General features: G+C 39.3%; 1 protein-coding gene across 2 annotated transcripts in view; it reads left to right on the forward strand.

Annotated features, from left to right (window-relative positions):
- The window catches only part of ACLY (ATP citrate lyase), a 41,801-nt gene extending 20,393 nt beyond the window's left edge, over positions 1–21,408 (forward strand). The window contains exons 9-29 of one of the 2 annotated variants that reach the window (XM_075176945.1): positions 3,022–3,158; positions 3,529–3,590; positions 3,671–3,788; positions 4,394–4,548; positions 5,339–5,429; positions 6,642–6,671; positions 8,136–8,277; positions 8,543–8,711; positions 8,793–8,897; positions 10,395–10,591; positions 12,790–12,871; positions 13,487–13,597; positions 14,711–14,838; positions 16,484–16,577; positions 16,820–16,974; positions 17,076–17,226; positions 17,345–17,488; positions 17,763–17,876; positions 18,489–18,571; positions 20,535–20,611; positions 21,000–21,408. In XM_075176945.1, coding sequence (XP_075033046.1) covers positions 3,022–3,158; positions 3,529–3,590; positions 3,671–3,788; positions 4,394–4,548; positions 5,339–5,429; positions 6,642–6,671; positions 8,136–8,277; positions 8,543–8,711; positions 8,793–8,897; positions 10,395–10,591; positions 12,790–12,871; positions 13,487–13,597; positions 14,711–14,838; positions 16,484–16,577; positions 16,820–16,974; positions 17,076–17,226; positions 17,345–17,488; positions 17,763–17,876; positions 18,489–18,571; positions 20,535–20,611; positions 21,000–21,094 — 2,440 coding nt within the window. In that variant the 3' untranslated portion in view covers positions 21,095–21,408. The remainder of the gene's footprint in view (positions 1–3,021; positions 3,159–3,528; positions 3,591–3,670; positions 3,789–4,393; positions 4,549–5,338; positions 5,430–6,641; positions 6,672–8,135; positions 8,278–8,542; positions 8,712–8,792; positions 8,898–10,394; positions 10,592–12,789; positions 12,872–13,486; positions 13,598–14,710; positions 14,839–16,483; positions 16,578–16,819; positions 16,975–17,075; positions 17,227–17,344; positions 17,489–17,762; positions 17,877–18,488; positions 18,572–20,534; positions 20,612–20,999) is intronic. The other variant, XM_075176946.1, reaches the window with a different exon arrangement.
- Positions 21,409–24,653: the final 3,245 nt, after the last annotated feature.

The raw sequence follows: 24,653 nt of genomic DNA on the forward strand, positions 1-24,653 counted from the left end.
GTTGCTTTCAGCAAACATTATAGTTTAAGAACCTGTTGCTGTAGCACTGACCAGGAGAAGCTTATCTATATTACAATATTACTAACTTTAACTTTACTGACTTTTGGTGGGGCTGTTTGTAATTGTAATCATATTTGATGTACAATCTGCATAAGTACATCAAAACAATTGGGCAAGATATCAAATATACAATCCATTTTTAAAAATGAGATCTATTAATATATGCAAATCCTAGTTTTGTGTTAAATGTTTATAGAATGAGAAGCCTTATTTTAAGCACACAGACATGCTGCCATATTGCTAACGTGAGTGATGGTGGATAGTGAAACAGAGATTAGAACATATTCTGCTCTTGACAATCCCGGCTCAGTCATCCCTGACTGGAGAGACACCACTAGTGTCTCTCCATACGGATAAGTGGTCTCTCTGTGAGCTTCTTTCTCCTCTACCTGTGAGAAACAGAAAAAAAGAGAGATGGATTTAAACCACGATGGTCTGCTCATCACTTTAGATAGTCACTTGTCTGAGCTGCTTAAGGACTGTACAATTTGCAGTGGCCTTTTGTTGTTGGATTTGGCCAAGTAAAGGGGTCGTCTACTTTTGGACAATACCCATCCTTTAAATCTATGGTACCTACCTGCTCCTCTCCTTCCTCTTGCCTGAAACTGCCGTAATGTTTCAATACACACAGCAACAACTTCTCTTATGCAGACTGTATTGATGAAGTGGCATTTGGCTGGATGCTGCCGTACGTATTGAAGGAATAGAGCAGTTTCAGGGAAGGGGAGAAGGAAAGAGGTATTCCACAATTGGGTGCCTGCAGTTATACTTGTTTTCAATGTGTACAGTTTTTCGGGGGAAGAGGCCGGAATTTTATTTGCTGATTTTGCGCCCTTAGTGCTCTGGTGCTCTTGTATGCACTCAAGTTTCTTGTGAAGCAAACTTTACAGTAGATGTTGTTTCAGGTGTCCAATAGATCTGATATCTCATTCTAAGAATCTGCTTGTTCTACTTGGGGATTTCAGGATCCTTAGGTGCTGTTGCTAAATATAGCATCTCAATCCTCATCCTTGATATTCGTACTATGTACTGTATGCCATTTGTCATGTGCATAGTAATCCTTAATGAACATGATGCTCCTTAAATGTGCGATGAGAGACTTGGGGCTAGATTCACTAAACTGCGGGTTAGAAAAAGTGGAGATGTTGCCTATAGCAACCAATCAGATTCTAGCTGTCATTTTGGAGAATACTAAATAAATGATCGCTAGAATCTAATTGGTTGCTATAGGCAACATCTCCACTTTTTCAAACCCGCAATTTAGTAAATCTAGCCCTTGGTGTTGGATTTTTTTTTTTTTTTTTTTTTTTTTTAATAGTCCAAAATATGATGCAATGGGAAAGCTTGACTTCTAGACATATGTGTATGCCTGTTGTGGTTCTTATATAGACATTGTAGTTTGGTAAATTCAGATTGAACTTCCCATAAAATCATGTGCCTAGACACCCACGGTTCAGGATCACACCCTCTTTCATTGGGTGTGATATGGTCGACAGTTACATGATCGACATTTATATGGTCTATAGCATAATATAGACAGGGTTAGAAAGTCGACAATGTAAACAGTATTATGTCGACAAGTCAAATGTAAGACGGTATTAGGTTGTACAATCATATCCCTAACCATACTTTTGACGTATGGACCATATGAATGTCTAGCTGACAGTGTGCTGTTCTACTTGAAGCTTGGAAGTTTAGAGTGGGGTGAATGTTTCTGGGGTGTTGGAAGGAACTTTATCTGGATCCTGTTGGCTATGACAGACCGGAGTACAACAAATTACCGTATTAGGAGTGTAAGCCACAAATTATGGAAAAACATCAGCAGAAGGAGTGTGACATTCTATAACACATGACTGGATGTCAGCTGGTTGGTTACACATTGTAATATTTTTAAGTAGTGTAAGATGATTGGTAAAAGTCGTGTAATGCTGCCTAGAAATGATGAGCACAATGAGTGCAATTTATTAAGGTAATACAAGTCATGTTTTGTGCCATGAAAATGTTGTTCTATTGTCAGCTGTTTGGCATATTCCCTGGTATAAAGTGAGACGTGCCTTTGGTTCCTATTGTAGACATTGTTACATTTAGTCATGAATATTTCCTCTCATTAACTTTAATACAGAAGCAGATGCAAGTTGTTGTAAGGAAGAGACTTGGTATGGTGATGTGGGGATCTGAGGTGAATTTGTCTTTCACCCTTTAATATCTCCACAGTGTCTTAGACTGATATATGATAGTATATCAAATATCACTTAAACCTTTTTGTTTTGGTAATAACTCAGAGACTCACCATTTTATGTTTTGTATACACATTTCTCTTGTTATTTCCATGTCAAGACAAAATGCTAAATAGTGAGTTCGGCCTTGTTAATGTTTCTACTAGTCAATATTGTGCTAGATTAAGTGAGTGTTAGCAGCAAAGCTATCATGTGTCGAGTATAAGTTTGGCAGAATTTGCCCAGTGTTTCTCATACCTCTAATAGTTGAATAAGAAAGAACACTGTTTCCTTTTCTTGGCATTACCCATTTCTATGGTAAGAGTCATTTACACTGCAGAACGCAGCTTTGCAAAAATCAGTGTAATGAGGGTAATTTATTAAGAAGTCCCAGACAATGTTAGTAAATGAAGCTGGATTGATTGTTGTGGTTAATCTGTTGCTTAGACTGCAGGAAAAATCTTTAAATCAAAATGTATTAAGCTGATGGGTTCGTAACGAATATATAACCAATTAGACTAATCTTTACATTAGTGTTTTAAGACCTTTTGTGAATTTATGCAGGGAGAGAACATTTTTCTATGTAATTATTTTGATGAATGTCACTTCGTTAATTCATATATGTAAATAAATTGTTACAAATGCTACACCCTAGCCTGCAAGTCAACCAAGACAGTAATGTATTTTAGTTTCTATGTGTAACAGTGACTAGAAGATTGACCTCTTTATCTACACTTCCTGCTAGTGACACCATCTGTGACCTGGGTGGGGTGGACGAGCTGGCCAACTATGGGGAGTACTCTGGTGCCCCCAGCGAGCAGCAGACTTATGACTATGCCAAGACCATCCTGTCCCTTATGACAAGAGAAAAGCATGTTGATGGTGAGAGATATTTTTTTATGTCTGTAGAGATCGTACCACGCAAACCACTCTGAAATATTGCTAGTAGAAATGTGGCCTAAGGAAACGTTAGCTTGCGAGTAGTCCTTGTGATGAATTTTTCCAGAAAGACCTTTACATATATAGAACACCCTACATATTATAGCACAGGTCTCTTTTTTGTAGACATTTTATGTCCTAATACGTACAGTATATCAGCATTCCAAGTAGAAAATATAAGCGTTTTATTTAGATATCTGGAACACGTATAAATCCATTTTGCTACTGTAACGTTTCCACTTGCCAGTGATCCTGTAGGTCTGTGTAGAAGGCGCTTCTTGTCATTTTCATTGTGCGACTTTTCTGTCTCTAGGTAAAATACTGATCATAGGGGGAAGTATTGCAAATTTCACCAATGTTGCTGCGACCTTCAAGGTGAGATGTCAGAAGGTAAAGTTGAAAACTCTGAACACAAGTTACTTAAACTAAACTCCTATCTATTTTCTGGACTTCAGGGTATTGTTCGGGCCATTAAGGACTTCCAGGGGCCTTTGAAGGAACACGAGGTCATGATATTTGTGAGAAGAGGAGGACCAAATTACCAAGAGGGGCTTCGTGTGATGGGTGAAGTAGGTAAGTAATTAAAGCCATGTTTTTCATGTTCCATTCACAATACAACCTATGTATATGAAAACTAGGTCATAAGATATTTGGACAAAAGCTGAAACTATATGTTGAGCAGCAGTAGACTAAGACTGGTAATATTGTTTAATAAATAATTATTCTAATAGTCCATAAAATGCTGGATTTGGGATTAGCTGTAACTACAGAGGTTGACATGCTGAGTTATCTACTGACTAATGGGTAGGGTTCTATTTTCTTATTCATTTTTTTTTTTTTTTTTTTTTTTGTACTTAAGCCACTTCAGTACCTTGGAGTGGCCTGATCAATGCCCAGACCTCCTCGGCATTCATAATCTGTGGAATAATTTGTACCATACAGTTCCCCAGTGGTCATAATCCAACCTGATAGAAAAATAGTTCAAAGTTACAGTGTCCCTATGTGCAAAGCGGGTAGTGACACAAGAAGACTGACGCATATATTTGCAGCTAGTGGTGTTTCTATAAAGTATTTTAAAAAGGAACTTTCGAACTGTTGTGTATAACGCTTTCATTAAATATGGATTTCTTGTTTTCTGTTACTCCTTTCCTCCTTTTTTTTTTTTTCTTTTATCATAGGTAAAACCACTGGAATTCCCATTCATGTGTTTGGCACAGAAACTCACATGACAGCCATCGTGGGCATGGCCCTGGGCCACCGACCAATACCGAACCAGCCTCCCACAGCAGCACACACTGCAAACTTCCTGCTGAATGCCAGTGGCAGTTCCTCAGTAAGTCAGAGGAAAAAGTTATATCAAATAGTAGTGCACGTAAATTATATATTGCAACTTCCAGAATTGGGAATTTTAATGTTTTTACTTTGTACAATATTATTATAGGCTGCATGTCTTTTAAAGAAAAACCTATACAACAGTAAAAATAGATCAAAAGACAACGATTCCACAAGGCATAAATGACAATATTACCAGTGGAAATCTGAAGTCCGTAGTCATGTTTCAAGTTTAAATAATTTGTCGTTTCCATGAATTGTTTTGGCCCATCTAAACTTATAGGAACATTAACGTTTTTGTTTTGTAAATTAAGTGCACGGATGGTGCAAAGTACTATGTTGCTCCTATACAAAATGCCCCTCCCAAAAGACATGGTTAATGTTGCAAGCCATTTAGCTGATTAGGTTGCTGGTTCAACCATGTAGATGGTCAGTCCAGCAGACTGTTTTATTCATTTTGCGCTAGTACAACTACTTGTTCAGTTCCCCTGTACATTTTGGCCTTTGGCAGATTTAATTCTTAGATTTTTGTTCCTATTTTCTATGTTTTGAGAAACTTGCACCATCATACTTCATTCATGTGAAAGTGTTCTGTGCACACTGTAAACATTCCACTTTTCTATCATTTGTATCTAGCTACCCGTTGTTCCCAAAACCTGCCCCAATACCATTATAATCTAAACAGAGGAGTAGGATTTTTTTTAATAAAAAGTTGAGGATTTTGGCAAAAAGCTGTAGATGTCTGTACTGTAATACATATTTTTCTGTAATGTAACTTTGTCTTTTTGTAGACTCCAGCACCCAGCAGAACTGCATCCTTCTCAGAATCCAGGCAAGAAGACATCACTCCAGCCAAAAAACCCAAACCGACTATACCTAGTGGTAAATAAATGTTCACGTTAATTCTTGTGTGTGCCTAATGTTGTACATATGGTCCACTGTTCCATATAATGACACTTAGAACTTGAAAAGGTCAAGGTCACATCTGTTCAACTCTCAAAGACTAAGATGGTATTTTTCCAATTTTTCTTGACACAGCAGTTTCTCAACCTTTACGTACCCTCAACAGGCCTCTTAATTGCTTTGTATCTGTGTGTTTATATATTATCGAAAATAACTGCAATATGATTGTGTGATTTCTGGTAACTATACTGTCTTCTATAGATGACATATCCTTTCAGGGGTAGGAGGGGGTGGGATTCCAATTTAGCAAGACACTATTTTGCTTGTTAAATTGACACCATTTCACTCTTTCATTTTCCCTAATTTGATAACTAACACAGCAGGAAGCCCCATCGATTTTGATGTAGGGTACTGGAAAATTGGAGGTTGTGTAACACTTAGTAATGTAAATTGAAATGGATATAATTTTTGTGTTACAGTAGTAGTAAGGTTCTCTTTTTAAAACTTCATGTACTTCATGTCCATGAGTTTGTCCTCCTCTTTGGTATCGGTGGAAACGTCTGCTGGTCACCTCCTGAAAAATCTCTCATACCAGAGAAGGGAGAGATCCCGCAGTCTGCCTAGAAATGACCGTTTGCTTCCGATTTGATCACCACGAGCTCTTCCTATCAGCAGTCAGTTGTCATTGCCAGAATGTCTGATCCCTCCCTCCTCTGTCACCTACTGGTTGATTTATTTTCTTCATATCTAACTAGTAGTTCCTTTATGATGGTAAATACCAGGACCCTGCTGAATTGGGTCTAAGAGGAGGGATTGATACTGAAGTGCCAGTGTTTGGGAAAGAAAGTATGGGTGTGATTAAAAATGTAATGTAAAGTAAAAAAAACATTTTTAAAACCCTCCATTAATTAAGGACACCAGAAGAATCCGGATAACACCATTTGGAAACTTTCTAGCACCTAGAATCCTTCAAAGCACCCTGACATAGTGCGGGTATTCTGCTGCTGTAGTATTCAAAATATGTCTTAAATGTAGTAGAACACAGCACAGGCTCGATCTTCCCTTTTAGTAAATGAGCATAATATGAATTATGTAAGTAGTGCTGACAAGACAATATAATACATTTGTTTCACGGCCAGTCTTGTGAAGCAGCCATGATGGGTATGCACCCTAACTGTCTCATTTTAACAGATACAGCGGCCGTACATGGACCAGCTAAAGGTAGGCCAGCAGATGAGAGCTGGGTGTTGGCTGTACTCTGTCTCAGTCTGCAGTTGTGTCTTACAGTGTGTGTAGTCTGCTGCCCCTCCCTTCCATCTACTCTCTATAGCAAATATAGCTCACAAAGATATACCATTAGCCTCTGGAAATAAATGATGCATTTCATTGACTTCCACCAACCGACCAGACACTTCAGTACCTAGTTCAGAGAATTTATGTAGCTTTGTTAAAACGTTTTAAGCATCCCTTGATTGCTTAAAATATAAGAATACACTTTTATTTTTGTTACACAGCTAAATGAGACAAAAAAACTACTCTGCCTGATATAAATGTATGGCATAACATTTGCAGTTGGCTATGTAGACCGTAAAAGGCTATATACGATGAAAACCACTTTAAACATCTTTTCAAAACCACTTACTAAATATTATTGCCTCTGATGGTGAAAATAAGAGTGAGCTGGAGGAAAGAGAGGAAAAAAACGTCCACGGTGTGTTTGTATATTAAATTTAATAGGACAGTTTGTATCCTGAGAGAGAAACGATAGAAGCTGCTGTGTGGGTGAAGATTGCATTAGGATTTTGATACATATTAGTGTCTCCATAATGAAACCAATGTAACCATTTTGTTGGTTTCATTATAGCCTAGAATAAAAATGTTTTTTTTGTCAGACAAATTTTTGTAAGGGTTCAATAAGTAGGCTGACATGGTACCATTTCATGTTGCATGTTATATTTCACTGTCAGCCATGTTGTCTGCTGGTGTCATGGCCATTTTGTAGCACAAAATGGTTTCTAGTTCTTGGCAATTCAAACAGATTTCCAGATTCAGTGATCTGCCAGGATTCTCAAAGTGACTGATTTTGTTTTAATATCCGGAGAGGGGTAATAAAGGGCACATCTAACAAATGTAAATATCTCTGGAAGCTAAGTGTTTGCCAATTTATAACATTTGCTTATTTCCAGTTTTAGTTGACGTTCATATTTGCTAATTGATAGTATGATTTGCAGATCATAGTTGGTGTGGGGGAGGGGGGGGTCCCTGGGTATCTTATGGTAGAACTTTCTTAATGCTGTACTGGTCTGAAGAAGAATCCAGCCAACGCTTTATCGAATGAGGCTGAATAAACTGCGGTCTTCACTTTCATAGACTTCCTCCCTTTCCATTACTATAATTGAAATTGGTAGTTCCAACATAAATTAGCCCAAAAATGATGATTTGCAAATTGTATTATCAATTATCAATTGTGTGGTTTATAAATTCAAATGATGATAATATGTGGAGGATGGATTATGCATCCAAAGTTCAGTAGATGAGTAACTATCACACGCTTTATGTGCCAGGAAGTATTCACCGTGTGCTGCTTGTCCTATGGCTTCTCTACGCTTGAATTGCAGTGTTCGTTGTTGCCACCATTTCACTTTCACAGTTATGATTTCTTCATCTACATCTTGTCCCTTTCAGCAAAGGCTACGACTCTGTTCAGTCGTTATACCAAAGGTATTGTGTGGGGTATGCAGACCCGGGCCGTACAGGGCATGCTGGATTTCGACTACATTTGTTCACGTTCTGAACCTTCAGTGGCTGCTATGGTTTACCCTTTCACGTAAGTCCAGCACTGGGCTCCCTGAGTGTAACAGTGGTGTTCATTTCTTTTCTTATATTCATATTCACTATTAGAGGGGAGAAAGATCCAATACCGGGGTGTCAGGGGAGGGGGGTAGCATCTACTGAGCAACATGGTCCTGAACGTTGGGCTCTTTCAATTATTACTCTGTAATTTAAACAGAGATTAAATATATGCATGAGACTTCAGCAGTTTTATGAGATGTGTCCGTGACATTTGTACAATATCCTTCCCTTATCGCTAGTGGGGATCATAAGCAAAAGTTTTACTGGGGTCACAAAGAAATCCTAATACCAGTCTTCAAGAATATGGCGGATGCCATGAGAAAGCATCCAGAAGTGGACGTCCTCATCAACTTTGCTTCTTTGAGGTCGGCCTATGACAGTACTGTGGAGACCATGAATTATCCTCAGGTTAGTGTCATTTGAGCATATCTTTATTAAGTCACAGCTTGGTTAAATTGAATGCTTAGATTTACTTTGTCGTAATTGTAGATTCGCACCATCGCAATCATTGCAGAAGGAATACCAGAAGCTTTAACCAGGAAGCTCATCAAGACTGCAGATGAGAAAGGGGTCACTATTATTGGACCTGCAACGGTAGGGTTTTTTTTTTTTATTTGTTTTTGTCTAACTCAAGACCTTGGAAAACTGTGACTCTAGTCCATTGATACAGTGTTCGGATCCCAAACAATTCATAGTTTGTCTTCACCTTGTAAAGCATCACTTTCTTTTTCAGCAATGTAAAGTTGGCCACACACAGGTCAATCATCGTTTATAAGGCACCACAAATTGGCTTACAGATACATGAATACAACAAAACAAATGCAGGAATACACATAAGAATAATAACAAATACAATTAAGCATAATAGCAAATGTGTGGTACAAAACCTGAGTTATGCTCAAGCAATTACACATAGCACAAAACAACATGAATTCCGTGTGTATGAGTAAGTAATCGGCATAGTGCTCACGCAAACAATTCAGTGGAGGTCATAATGGGCAAAACAACGTAAGTAGACATGAGACATAAGGTAGAGAGCTTACATTCCAGAGAGAGGGGGTAGTTAGAGAAAGTAGGCGGAAGTAGGACACAAGTGAATGTGGTGGGTGGAGAAATTGGATTGAGTGCAAATGAGGGTCTAGGAGGGAAGTAGGCAAGCATGGTATGGTGAGTTTTGAAGGAGTACTTGAAGGACTTTAGGTTGGGGGGGGAGTTTGAAACTCTTTACCTTGCTCTACCAAAGGTAAGGAGCAGAGCAGAAAAAGTCTTGGAGACTGGAGTGAGAGGAGGTTAAAAGAGGGAAGGAGAGGCATAGGTTGGAGGTGGAGCTGAGTGGATAAGCAACCCACCTCTTCAGACAAGCTCATAATATTCCTCTACCACCCTCTTAATCTCCCTAGGTTAATCTATTACCACCCTCTACGCAGCTAACACAAGACAACAACCCTCTAAACAACATAGTTGTGTGACTGAGCATACAGCCCACTAAATACTTTGTAACCTTTGCATTCTAGCTGGATAAATATTCAATATGATGTAGCACGTGCCCTTGTGTATCAAACCATTGTCCTATAGATTGTAAGCTTGCGAGCAAGGCCCTCTTAACTCTCTGTCTGTATTACCCAGTATTGTTTTATTACTGTTTGTTCCCAATTGTAAAGCGCTACGGAATCTGCTGGTGCTATATAAATGTTGATGATGATGATGATGAAGCTGGGGTATATCTTGTGACGAGGTTAGAGATGTAATGAGTTGAGCATTTTTGAGATTGCAGTTGAGGGTGAGCAGCTTGAATTGAATTATGGAGGATATGGGGAGCCAATGAAAAGATTTCCAACTTGGTGCAGCAGGCGAGGAGTGGCGGGAGAAGATTAGTCTAGCCGCAGCATTCAGAATGGATTGTAGAGAGGAAGACCATTAAGGAGGACATTACAGTAATCAAGACGAGCGATAATGAACTCAGGTTCGAACTTGTTACATTTGCTGTAGCATTGGGTCATCCAGATGGAAGCAGTTTGACATAAGGGACAAGAAAGATCCTGGAAATTTTTTGTTATTGAAGCAGTAACCCAGTGCTTCTATTAACTATAGGTTGGAGGCATCAAGCCAGGTTGCTTTAAGATCGGAAACACTGGAGGAATGCTGGATAACATCTTGGCCTCTAAGCTTTATCGTCCTGGGAGTGTCGCCTATGTATCTCGCTCTGGGGGTATGTCTAATGAACTTAACAACATCATCTCCAGAACAACAGATGGAGTTTATGAAGGTGTGGCCATTGGTGGAGACAGGTAAGAGAGTGTGGGTTTTTTTTGTTTGTTTTTTAACATGGATCTGAAGATTAAAATGTTTAGTTTTACCCTGATTTACCTTTACCATGTCACCACTCAGTGGTAAAGATAAAATGCTAAAGAGTAGTGCATCTGTTGTGTTGCTGTTACTTCACTGACATTGAATCAGTGTATGAAGTGTGCCCTCTCCGCTGCCCCTCTCGGGCGCTGTGTCCCCTCTCCGCTGCCCCTCTCGGGCGCTGTGTCCCCTGTCCGCTGCCCCTCTCGGGCGCTGTGTCCCCTGTCCGCTGCCCCTCTCGGGCGCTGTGTCCCCTGTCCGCTGCCCCTCTCGGGCGCTGTGTCCCCTGTCCGCTGCCCCTCTCGGGCGCTGTGTCCCCTGTCCGCTGCCCCTCTCGGGCGCTGTGTCCCCTGTCCGCTGCCCCTCTCGGGCGCTGTGTCCCCTGTCCGCTGCCCCTCTCGGGCGCTGTGTCCCCTGTCCGCTGCCCCGCTCCCTCTCACTCCTCTGCCGCGAGCCAGCTATAGGAAAAAACAAAGAGCACATAAACTTACCAATCCGCGCGGCGCCGGGACCCAGCAGTCTCCTCTCTCCCGCAGCTGTCACTGACGTCGATATTTAGTGACAGCTGCGGGAGAGAGGAGTCTGCTGGGTCCCGGCGCCGCGCGGATTGGTAAGTTTATGTGCTCTTTGTTTTTTCCTATAGCTGGCTCGCGGCACCCCTGGGAGCCGCGGCGCACACTTTGGGACCCGCCGGGCTAAGTAATTCCAAACAAGATGTGATGTGTTTTATTATCTTTGCCCACTCAATCTAATGTGCATGGGATGAACCTGTGTGGGCTGGTAGTATTTGTCTCCAGCATGCTACTTCTGTATATCTTGTTTGTTGGGAATAGTTTATATAATTTGCTGTTATGTTTTAATCACATCCTCTCTGATCTAAATATTGCTAATTCTGAATATAAATACTTCACACTAATGCTCTAGGATCTTTCAGCCACATTGAACTACTCTCTCCTGATTTTCTTATCCTAGTTTTCCAATCACTTCTTTGTTTTATTTTTTCCTTTGAAATTTAATCTTCAGCTGTTTTTTGATCTAACTGTCATACAACAGGTGTCAGTGTTGGGGCCTTTGCTCTTTAACCCTTTTATATACTTCTTCTTTTTGCTCCTTTGGAACTCCTCTAAGCTGATGAAACACTCTTTGATCTTTAGGTGTCATTTTTTTTTCTACTGCAAAATAAGAGCAATCACCACTTGCCTATAAGAAATGTCTAAGTGGATGGCTGTCTGTTGCCTAAAGCTTAACATGAATAAAACCATATTTCCCACTAACCCTGGCCCTGAAGTTTAATTTACCATTTCAATCAACACCTGGGCCAAATCATTCCTAACACAGGCCCTTCTCGTTGCCACTCAACCACTATAACACTAATATATCTCTTTACAATAGTCAATGCAGGACATAGTTATCTTCTGTCTGGCTTCCTATCCTGCCCCCAGCAATCCATAAAAAATGATGTGTAGTAATTATCTATTGTGCCATTTTTGTGCCTCTGTTCTTTTTAAAACTCCCTGTCAATCTTAGGATAACCTATAACATTATTCTACTAGAGTCTGTTTCTCTACTCCTTTCCCCTACATTTTCTCACTCATTTATACACATAAGCTTGTATACATGCTCCTCTTCTTCTGATCTGCCTCCTCTGTACTGACAAGTACAGAGGAGTGACAACTACCTCTCTTCTATCTCTTCTCCTAACCACCCTTTGACATGATCTCCCATTGAATATTCTCCAGGCAAGTTCCATCACTGCTCTCAAATCCCAGCTTAAGGTTCACTTCCACAACCATGTTGTAAACTAAACTTGCTGCATGCTGATAATCAATATGGCACTTATAAGTTACCCTATGTCTGTGTGTTTTTCTTTTATACTCTTTAAATTGTAAGTTCTTTGGGATAGGGTAAACCGATTTCCTCTTGTCTCTGTTGAACAAATTTCCATTATAAAACGATCCTCTTGTTGTAACTTGTGAGGCAAAATAAATGGAATTTTTCTCCATATTCCACTACATATAGTCTGTGCTGCACATGGAAATTAGAAAAGTGCACATTTAAATTAGTCCTAAAACTATACCTTTTATTTGTGACGTACAGTAATGACAACTGTTGCTAAAACTGCTTATCACCTTGCTACTAGATACCCTGGATCTACCTTTATGGACCATGTTCTGCGTTACCAAGACACTGAAGGTGTTAAAATGATTGTGGTCCTCGGAGAGGTGAGAATTTTAATGTTTTATTTTTTTTATTTTTTTTTTTATTTTTTTTTTTACTCATGCTTTTATTTTTTTATTATAGTTTTTATCAAATGGACTTACCCTTCTTTATATATGTTTGGTGTGGGTTCCCACTTTTTATAGAATCCCTTCTCCTGTGGGAACTACCAGAGAAAAATCTAATCTGCACAGTAGACGGCAGTACTTTACGTCAGCCCCTAACTTGTCATCATGTCAAAATAATGATTTAATCAGGGATTCCTGTAGTGCAGACAAAGTGGGTCACTGAGGAGGGTCTCTCACAAACAGTTACTAAACAGGGTTGATTATTATTATTAATAATAATAATAATAATATTAATAATATTTAAAAAGCAGAATTTCTCTTTTAAAGTGTAAATTTTACTGAAACTATAAAAGCCAGCATCCTATTTACCTGTAAAACATTCTCTGCCGTTACCCCATTCTTTTGGATCAGAGTTTTACCCTCTAAATCTTTCTTTACAGGGTGGATAGCCACCTCTTTTTATACAATTGGCATATTATTTTAGTCAGAGGGCTATAAACTCGGATTACAATCTGTTATTTACTATTTAACTATTGCTTTTCCTTCTTTCAGATTGGTGGAACAGAGGAATACAAGATATGTCATGGTATTAAAGAGGGCAGACTGACCAAGCCTATTGTATGTTGGTGTATAGGGACCTGTGCTACTATGTTCTCATCAGAGGTATTTATAGAAAACATCTAAAGCACCTGCAAAGTTTTTCTGTACTGCTTCACCTTATTGTCATAGACATGCATATAGCAGAGAACAAAGGATTGCAAGTTTTCCAGCTCCCTGTCCTTCATTCACATCATACCGACCAATATAATAAAATGTTAATGCATTTATTTGTTTCTAAAATAGAAGTATAATTGTTTGTGTACGTTTCTGTGTGACGCAGTCTCAATGTAAAATCGAAGTATGTAAGGGCAGCAAAGCCTTTCATCATTGTAGGTCCAAATGCTAAAATATTTCACTACATTCTGCATGATAAATTCCAGATCATGTTTAAAATGATTTTGCTAAATACCGAAGTGAACCTGAACTGTGATTTTCATATTAAAATTAAGTAGGGAGCTAAAATGAGCAAAAATATGTTTAACCAGGGAAAGTGATAACTATATATCTTGCACACTAAAATCAACATTTGAATCCTAAGGCTTCAAATGATTTTTTTCCCCTCTTAACTAATCTGGGAATGTGCAAAATGCAGGATAGTAGATTGCACCACATTTTTTTAAATCTTGCCCCCTCTCCTTGTATCTGAATTTAATGAGGGTTATTTACAGTGCTCAAACAAGCACATTTGTACTAAATCATAGCAACCAATTGGATATTTGCTTTCATTGACTAATTTGCTTCGGATTGAGAAAAACAAATTGCTGATTAATCCAAAACTTGTCCTAAAGGGCATTCATACCACGGGATTGCAGAGTGTGATATCCAGTCAGCACAATGTATGCTACACTGAAGAGTAAAAAGTGCTGAATACATTATTATTCTGATTAAACAGGATCAGCATATTCCACAGTGCTCTAGTGTTGTAATATTTTGATTGTTAGCACTTTGTTGCCAAATTAAAGTTGCTCAGAACAATGTCTAAAATATCACTCTATTACAAGACTTCTTTTATGAAGCATATATATCAGTTAGGTATTACAACTGCAACTGACAGTATTTCTTGCATTTGCACTTTTACACAAGGTTAAACTTTCAATTCCCACTTTAATAAAAGTTAAACATATTTGTTTAATTTTAATAATTGAACTATTGTTAACCCAAGTATCTGTATCACAGGTGCAGTTTGGACATGCAGGAGCTTGTGCCAACCAGGCATCCGAGACTGCCGTTGCCAAAAATCAGGCCTTGAAAGAAGCTGGTGTGTTTGTGCCACGTAGCTTTGATGAACTTGGTGACGTCATCCAGTAAGTGGGATATCCATCAATCACAGATCACCAACATAGAATGTAATAGCTGACTGTAGGCCAAGAGGAGAAATGCATATGGTTACAGTATAATTTTCCTGTATAGTACCAACTATAACTCTTGGCACTTTAAATTTACTTCCCCCTCAAATGCAACATGATTTTGGCCAGGTGCAAAATTATTATTTTTTTTTATTATTTTTTTTTTTCTTTGCTCCCCTTAATGACTCCGGCCCTATGTGCTTATCAGCTATATAATGCAGCTTTTTTGGGTAGGTTTGCATGTTCCCATCTCCTTTGATGCTTTGGGCCAAGAAGAGCTGCCAATTGTAGTAGTTGCAATGAGAGTAAAGATTTTTGGGCTCGGGTGTAAAACTAGTGACATTCTACATATATAGCTTAAATAAATTATTTATTAAAATTAGTAACTAATAACTGCGATATAAATATGTGAAAAACAAATAACTAATAGAAAAACATAACAATATAATAACATATTAAATGTAATATATATCTTACGTGACCAGCTGTTTTTTCACATGGATATCCCTAGGCTACCTAAAACTCAATATGTCCAAAACAGCTTATCTGCTCTCCTTCAGGAGTCAGCGCTTTCCCTCAAATCTTGTTTCCTGTCAACAACAGAACAGTTCCTTCAGTCACTCACGTTGTCACCCCAGACTTCACCCTAACATCCAATATTGTTTGCAGTCCTGTCGTCTCCACCATGGAAATATTGCCTAGAATACCCCTCTTTGGTTACTCAAGATGTAGCCAACATCCTGTTATCCATTCTCTCATCACTACTGCATTCCCGCCATCCGTTTGTTCATGTTTCAGTCTGTCCTAAATGAGGCACAAGCGTAACCTTCCTCTCGCTGCTTCACCTCGTGCATATTCCTACACAGGAGCCTACAAATCTCTCAAAACCACCACACACTTATACATCTCAAACCCCATGTCTCCCTATCAGATTTGCTACTGATTTGTTATCTCTGATAACCACCTACAAGAGGTCCCCTGTTCCGTTAGCCACATATGGAGTTCTCTATCGCACCCAATCAGAATCTTCCCCCAGCCTTCACCTCTTTTTAATCTTATTTTTTTTTTTCAGAGCCTATCCTAGTCCCACTGGTACACTTTTGCTACTGTCCTAATCTCCCCCCTGAGCCATATTCTCTTCTCTTGTCTCTGTTTTCTGTATGTATTTTATTTACCTTGTATGTCCTTGTTTTTATGTATGATCTGCGTTTCCCACTGTCCAGTGCTGCAGAACACTGTAGCACCTTACAGGTCAATAACAGAGATCAATTTACAATATTGTTATTGCTGAGGGTTGAATAAAACAAAACCTGTGATCTGCTTTTGGTAAAGGTGATACTACATGTTTCTGTAATTATTATTTGAAAACAAATGTGAGCACAGAGAAACTCTGTGTTAAAATTACCGTAGTAATGGTAATAATGTGCGCCCCGCGTTGTTACAAATAACAACGTGGGGAATTGAATCTACCTCTTAGTATTTCCCCAGTACAGATCATAATAAGAGGTCATACATGTTCCGAGGCTTTACAGATTTCAGTAGATTGTTTAGCGTAAGAGAGAATTTTACAGTTAGTGAAGGAGTCTTTCTCTTCTCTCTTAAGGTCTGTGTATGAGGATTTGGTTGCCAAAGGAGAGATTGTGCCCGCTGAGGAAGTACCACCTCCTACTGTTCCAATGGACTACTCTTGGGCAAGGGTATGTGTTCTCCATACAGAATATTGAGAGGGAGAGTTTTGGGATTTCTTTTCTTCCCCTCAATCTAAACAACTCTATCTTGTATATTTACTCATCTACTAGAAGAAAGCTAATTTTTTTTGGTGAAATCCAGTCTATTATAATTTGCAATTTCAATCCATTTAAGAATTGGGTTATTTTTCTGGGACTTGGACACCATTCACAAAACCTCTCGCATTATGTCTTTGTCATGTCCCCCTCAGGAGCTGGGATTAATCAGGAAGCCTGCATCCTTCATGACCAGTATCTGTGACGAGAGGGGTCAGGAGCTCATCTATGCAGGCATGCCTATCACGGATGTCTTCAAAGAGGATATTGGCATCGGTGGTGTATTGGGACTGCTTTGGTTTCAGAGACGGTGAGAAAAGATGCTCTATTAGTGCTGGCATATTTATTATGGTCCTTGATTATTATAGGCCATAGTTTAAGAATTGTGATAACCACTTTCTCTTCCATCAGGGTTCCCAAATATGCCTCACACTTTATTGAAATGTGCCTGATGGTAACAGCAGATCATGGACCAGCTGTGTCCGGGGCCCATAACACCATTGTTTGTGCGAGAGCCGGCAAAGACCTAATCTCCAGTCTTACCTCTGGTCTACTCACTATAGTATGTTCATCATGTAACATCAGTGCAGCTAATTGTGGATGGGATAGGTCTTTCTCTTCACAGAGGTGGAGTCTTGGTGCATTGTGCTCTCATTTTGACCTTTTGAATCAATTTACAGGGAGATCGTTTTGGAGGAGCCCTTGATGCCGCTGCCAAGATGTTCAGCAAAGCTTTTGACAGTGGCCTTATCCCCATGGAGTTTGTAAACAAGATGAAGAAGGAGGGCAAACTGATTATGGGCATTGGTCACAGAGTGAAATCTGTAAGTATCCCATGATGTGTGGTCTTTATCTTATTATTTCTCATGTTGCGTGCATTAGCGAGCTAGCTTCCTTTGGTAATGGTTATCTACATGTCTGCTAAAAATAACTATATTGGTGAAATATGAATACATTTTATTAAAAATAAGAAACTATTTTTATAAAATTGCAGCATTTTTACAATTGTTACAGGTTTGCAATGTGCAATATTTAAAAATATATGTCCCTAGGCTGCTGCTGGCTTTATTTTTAGATTTGTCTTTTTGAATCTTTCAGATCAACAACCCAGACATGAGAGTGCAAATCCTAAAAGACTATGTCAAACAGCACTTCCCAGCTACTCCTTTGCTAGACTATGCCCTGGAAGTGGAAAAAATCACTACTTCAAAGGTAGGACAACTTTTTTACATTATTATTACCAGTACAAAGTTTGAACATGTCTTAGTAAAGTTATATACAAAAAAAGCACAGTTACAGTTCATATGAGGAATCCCAGAGTTCTCTGCACAGTTTCATTCAGACAACTTGGAGTGTGGCAGGAGAATACTTTGTGCTCAGATACATTTAAAAAGTCAAAAATAAATTGTAAGTCAAGTTCAAGAAACTGGTGAAAATGACCTTGATGCACTCCGAATGCACTTTTATTAGGATGTATTCAGTCTTCTTCTACAGCTCTTCACGGTTGTCCCCAGTTTATTAGCCAATCAGGTTATCTGAATGCTCACATTAGTAGAGATCATTTCAGGAGATAAGTGTGATTTTGTTGGTGAGGACTGTGCTGCATGTGGTAGGGACAGAGTCCTGATGGGAGGAGGGATATGGAAACAAGTGGTAAATTACTGGTTAAACCACAAAGTTTCAGTTTTATACTGGAAGGAGCAGTGTTCCAACAACACAATGATGTAATGTGGGGGTACAGTAAAACTGATGCAAGAAAATTGTGATGTGACATATCTGTATTTGAAACGACTTTTATTAATCCAACATATTTGTTTCCTGCAGAAACCTAATCTCATCCTTAATGTCGATGGTCTGATTGGTGTTGCTTTTGTGGATCTACTAAGGAATTGTGGTTCTTTTACTAGGTAATGGTTGTACTTTGTATTTTTAGAATATTAAAATGTTTCCTTCCTTTAATATTACCGTCCAAAAGATGAGTAATATTTAATTATGTTATAGTGTTAGAATATATTTGGTAATATGTTCGCTAGTGCAAAATGTCAAAATAATTAGCATGCTGCTCTATGATTACTCATGGATATTTTATTCCTTAGAGTGGAGGTAGCCATTTTGTGGGTTTCACTGATATTCAGTATTGCACACACACAAAATATTTGATTAACTAAATGAACAACTCTTAATGGTTTTGGACCTGATTTAATTTGGTGGTAGTGGTGTCATAAAGCCGACACACTTAAGCACTACAAATTAAGTCCGAAAGCAACAACATCAAAAGTATGACAATATAGACTTGCCATATAGCAGACAGTCATTCTGTCCGGCAGCTCCAACGATCTACAGATCTAAAATGCGACTGTGAGAAACATCTCAATAAAGTAATGACGTTTAATATTTTTAATAGACCGAGTGCAAATGGCGCTTTTAAAGCGGCAATGGCCAGCCCCACTTCCTGTAGAATGTAATACAGGCTGTGGGGCCGGCCATTGCCGCTTCAAAAGCGCCATTTGAACTCGGTCTATTAAAAATATTAAACGTCATTACTTTATTGAGATGTTTCTCACAGTCGCATTTTAGATCTGTAGATCGTTGGAGCTGCCGGACAGAATGACTGTCTGCTATATGGCAAGTCTATATTGTCATACTTTTGATGTTGTTGCTTTCGGACTTAATTTGTAGTGCTTAAGTGTGTCGGCTTTGTCAGAACCAATAATTCGTACAATACCCATTTATTTAGGGAAAGTTAAGCAAAAAAAATTAGTAAGTTTTCTTACTCAAGTTTTCTGGACAAAATCATATTGCAATGCAAGGGGTGCAAATGAGTTATTATTTTGCACAAAAGGAAAGTACTGGCTGTTTTTTTCATGTAGCACACAAATACTTGACAGCTTATTTGTACACTGAGATTTAAAGCTGATCTAGGACATGCCCTACCCAAACTATAAATCTTCCATCACATTTTAAATTTACCTCCCCCACAATGCAACATGGCTTTATCTTACTTGCTTACTTTCCTTAATCAATCGGGCCTATAATCATTCATAAAAATATTTTGTAAAAAAATTGTAATTGTTTCTTAAAAGTAAATACATAAATCAGGATGTTCTTAATGCATACTGTACTTTCAAGTTTTTATAGTCTGTCTTCCTTGCATACACATGTTCTGTGCTAGCTAGTGTAGTTTGAAAAACACTGCGCCGTGTTAGTCGGCACTATCAGTCGGCACTCACACCTGCCTTGTGTCTTAAGAGAGACCAAGGACTTGAATTCCGCATCTGCACTGTACATTGCCTACGTTCACCCGCCCCTTTCCTCCCCCGTTCTACCTTTCATGTCATAGGCAGTTGTGTCATTTGTGTTCAGACATGATTTGCATGCAATTGCGTTCACTGGCGCAAGACCCATTTCTGAGCATGTGTAGAACTATTTTACGCAAGATGCAACATGCAAATAGACTAATGTCCAAAGATTAATCAGGCCCTAAGTGTTCTTAATCAATAACAAAGTAATGGCATCACTAAACTTTGCTTATGAGCCTTCAGTTAAAAGGAATTTGTATATGATTGCTATTAATGGTCATGGTAGTTCTTTGTTGACTGGGGCAGGTTAAGTAAAACATGAGGTATTCTTTCTCAAAACAAAACCCCACAAAATACATTGAAAGACTTCTATGCTAGATTTGAAATGTTTTCTAAATGGGCCCTCTCCAGAGTGAGTGAGTCTGTATCTTAGACTCTGGTTGATGATGAAAGTATAATGTACTTCACTTAACTACTGTGATAGATAATCACATAAACGCAGATGGACTGCACCCTGAATTCCATGTATTTGTGGACAGTAACAAATTGTATTCTTTATTTGTGCCTTTAGGGAAGAAGCTGATGAATACATAGAAATTGGAGCACTGAATGGTATCTTCGTATTGGGACGAAGCATGGGTTTTATCGGTATGTGAGATTTATGCCTTTTAGTCCTTTTTTTTTTTTTTTTTTTTTATGTTGTTTTATTAGTATTACTTAAACCAAAATGGCCATGAAAATCACTACTTTCCGTTTTTAAGAAAAGGAAAGTTTGATCAGATGCGCCTACAGTGCATTTCTACTTGCATCTAGTCTGAAACTTGGTGCTGCTGGCTACACCTATTGCATTATCTTCTGAAAGTCTGGTCCAGATGCAGCATACTGTAGTCTGCATCACATAAACCAGTGGATACAAAAGTACCAATGAATGTTGTGGTGGTCCCATGCAATCTATATCATAGGGCAGTGTCACTGTTGTAGCTCATGCTTTATATAACGGACACTACAATCTAAAAATATGTATTTTTATTTTCAGGGCATTACCTAGACCAAAAGAGGCTGAAGCAAGGATTGTATCGGCATCCTTGGGATGATATCTCATACGTGTTGCCTGAGCATATGACCATGTAGATATTTGAAGGACACTCCTTTTGGAATACTTGATGGACGTTCCATGTGTAAAGGCTCCCTGCAGTAGCTCCTGCATTCTCAAGCAATGCAAACCCAGACTGCAGTATATGTTGCTCCTTACTGTCTTAATGTCACAGTAAAAGTTTTATGGTCTTTTGGTTTATTTTGTCTTGGCGCTTTTTTTTTTTTTTCCTGTACCTCATCCCCATTCCTATGTTAATGTAACACTTTTTTTATTTGAACATGTGTAGAGTCACATCGAATATAATAGTATTGACAGCTGTATTTATTAAATGGAAACAGCATTACCTTGACTGCTGGGTCATTCATATTTTTTATTATTTTTTTTTAAATGTAATTATTCTTTATTGAAATTTAAATAAATCAAAATCGTTATTAGAAGTTTCAAAGAACAAACCACCAAAATGAGAACAAAAAAGCTATATAAACATTCAAAAATACAATGTGGTATGGGTGAGAAAATAGAAAGTAGAAGAAAAGACAGGAAAAGAAAAGGGGATGGGGACATAAGTAGATCGGGGAGGAAAAAGTGAAATTGGAGGGGGCTTGTTGCCTCCTGGCCTAAGAGTAAAGAAGAATGGGGTGTAAGGAGTTAGCTCAGGTTGTTGCTCAAGGGAGGGATGGAAGCAGGATTGGTCAGGGATGCACACTTTTCGGATTCCTGAAAATGTAGCCAAAGACACTGAGTCGTATAGTGCTCAGTAAATTTATCAACAGATGATAGAACTAACTTGTCCATTGCTCACCTCTGGAACCAATTTGTAATGGATGGAGGGATATGCTATCTCCTGTGGGTTGGAATCACTACTTTTGCAGCCGAAATGAGATACTTCAGGACAGATTTTTTGAAGGTTGAAATTGGGGTGTTGGTCTTGTTAAGGAGCCAAAACGCCGGATTGTCAGGGACGTCATTCCCCAATATTTCGGCTAATTATAGTCCAAAAGGGATGCAGTACCGGACAACCCCATCAAATATGAATGGGAGTGCCTGGGGCAGCTTGGCATCGCCAACAAGAGTCTGACATTCCCTGGTAAATTTTTGCTAGTTGACCTGGACACCTATATCATCTCGGGAGATCTTTTATACTGGCTTTCTATTACAGAGATGCTGATGGAGCATGCATGGGTGGACTCAAATATTGCTGGCCAGTCTGCTTCTCTAACCTTGTCCCCCAAGACCCTTTCAAGCATGGCAGCATTATAATATGAAAGAAAGTGTGGGAGCTGGAGTCACCCCCCAAGTGTATGCACCTGTAGAGGTTGTAATGTTTAAAATGAGCCCTAACCCCACAAGTCTAAACACACAAAGTCTCTCGACAGTCTCTGTAGGTTATGAAACCATTTGTCGGGCATGTGAATAAGTAGCGTTTGTAGTAGGTACAAATTACGAGGGAGGATATTCATCTTAATTATGTTGATTCTTTCTATCCAGGAAAAGGTCTTACCCCTCCACGCTCTCAAATTGGTACGAAGCCTAGCATTAAGGGGACCAAAAGTGAGGTCGAACAGTAGTGATAAGTCTTTAGGGATGAATACGCCCAGGTATTTAATGTTGGAAGGGTGCCATTGGAATGGGAATGCCTGCTGGAGTCCTTCAACCACTGAGGCATTCATGGATAAATTCAAGGCCACCGATTTCGAGTATTTGATATTAAAATTTGACAGGGAACTGAAACGCTGGAATTCTTTGTCCATATTGGGAACTGATGACTGGGTTAGTTAGCTTATAGTCAACCTTCCCCACTCGTACTCCTGAAATATCAGGATTGGCTCTTTTGGACCTGGCCAGGGTTTCTATACAGAGCACAAAAATGGGCGGGGAAAGGGGGCAACTTTGCCTGGCGCCATTTTCAATCAAGACTGGTTAATTTTAAGAGTGTTGTACGGATTAACGGCTCTGGGAAAGCCGACATAGGTTTAAATGAACCCAGCATAACAAAATAGTGGTACTAATAAAAAGCCTACTTACTATAACACAGATACTAACTTTGACCGAAGGTAGGAATGAGCGGCGCGTGTAACATCCGAATGCCCCAAATATTTACAGTAGTAAATTCCGTCACTTTCCTTACACAGAGTGAAAAGCCCAGTTTTAAAGCGGCAATACTCGGACCCCATTCCATGTACAATGCAGTACACATGTGGGGTCCGAGTATTGCCACTTTAAAATCGGGCTTTTCACTCTGTGTAAGGAAAATGACGGAATTTACAACTGTACCTATTTGGGGCATTCGGATGTCACGTGCCGCTCATTCCTACCTTCTGTCAAAGTTAGTATCTGTTATAGTAAGTAGGCTTTTTATTAGTAACGCTGTTATGGCAATCGTTATGCTGGGTTTGTTTAAAAGTATGTCTGCTTTCCCAGTGTCGTAATAATGAGTACCACCGAATTTTAATTTGAGCTATGAGGGTGGTGCGGTAGAGTGCCAAAATCTGGTGCAAACCCAATGAGCCCAGACCCATGTAGGATAGCATACACCACAGGAACGACCAATCAATGCGAGCGAAAGCCTTTTCTGCGTCCACAGATAACAATATGGACGTGGTATTCGAACACAGTGCCGAGTGAACCAGATCGATAACTTTAGTCGTGTTGTCAAGCTCACTTGTGAATTACTCCTGGCAGTATGAGCTTTGCATATAATTTAAGGTCCACATTGAGTAAGGATACCGGCCTGTAACTGACACTGAGATGGATCTTTACCTTCTTTGGGTAGTACCGTAATATGGGCTTCTAGGGTTTGTGTGGAAAAGGAAGTGTCCTCCAACACAGCATTGTAGGCCGGCACCAGAAGGGAATGAGTTGTGTTTAAATGCTTTATAAAAGAAAAACCGTCTGGGCCAGGGCTCTTGTCTGGGGATTGATTTAATTGTGTCCCCTAATTTGCCATGTGTGAAGGGTTCTTTAAGCAAGGCTACATCTTATCTGAAAGAGTGGGGAATCCGACCTCTCGCAAATAGAAAGAAATCGGGGGGTTCCTGCTATCCAGGTCTGCCCAGGGAGCCTTGCCTGAAATATTGTAGAGTGAGAATAGAAGGTATGTAAAGCTGCCACTATGTCAGAGGTAATCTGACATTCCTTACCATCCCCATTCTTAACCATTGCTATGAAGGTTTTGGCTCTTTGAGATTGTAATGCCTTTGCCAACATGGACCCGGGTTTATTACCCCATTGAAAGTACCGGTTGCAGCATTTTTAAAAGTCCAATTTTATTGTATTATAAAGAATTGTTCAGGGGTGTCTTGGATTCCATCAACTCAGTTAGCACCTCGGGGGATCGAGCGGCTTTATGTCTTGATTCTAAATCAGAATTTTTTTGAAGGAGCTGTTTTTAAGTGTTTCCTTTTCTTTTATCCCCATAAATGAGCCCAGTTGTATCAATTTGCTCCGGAGGACACACTTATGGGCCTCCCAGACCGACACCGCCGAGACCTCCGGAGTATTATTAAATTCAATATAATGAACAAGAACCGGTTCAATTTGCCTCTTACAATAGGAATCTTGAAGGAGTTCATTCAGCCTCCACGAGCAACTCTT

The sequence above is a fragment of the Mixophyes fleayi genome, chromosome 6 (genome assembly GCF_038048845.1).
Source record: "Mixophyes fleayi isolate aMixFle1 chromosome 6, aMixFle1.hap1, whole genome shotgun sequence".
Classification (NCBI taxonomy): Eukaryota; Metazoa; Chordata; class Amphibia; order Anura; family Limnodynastidae; genus Mixophyes; species Mixophyes fleayi.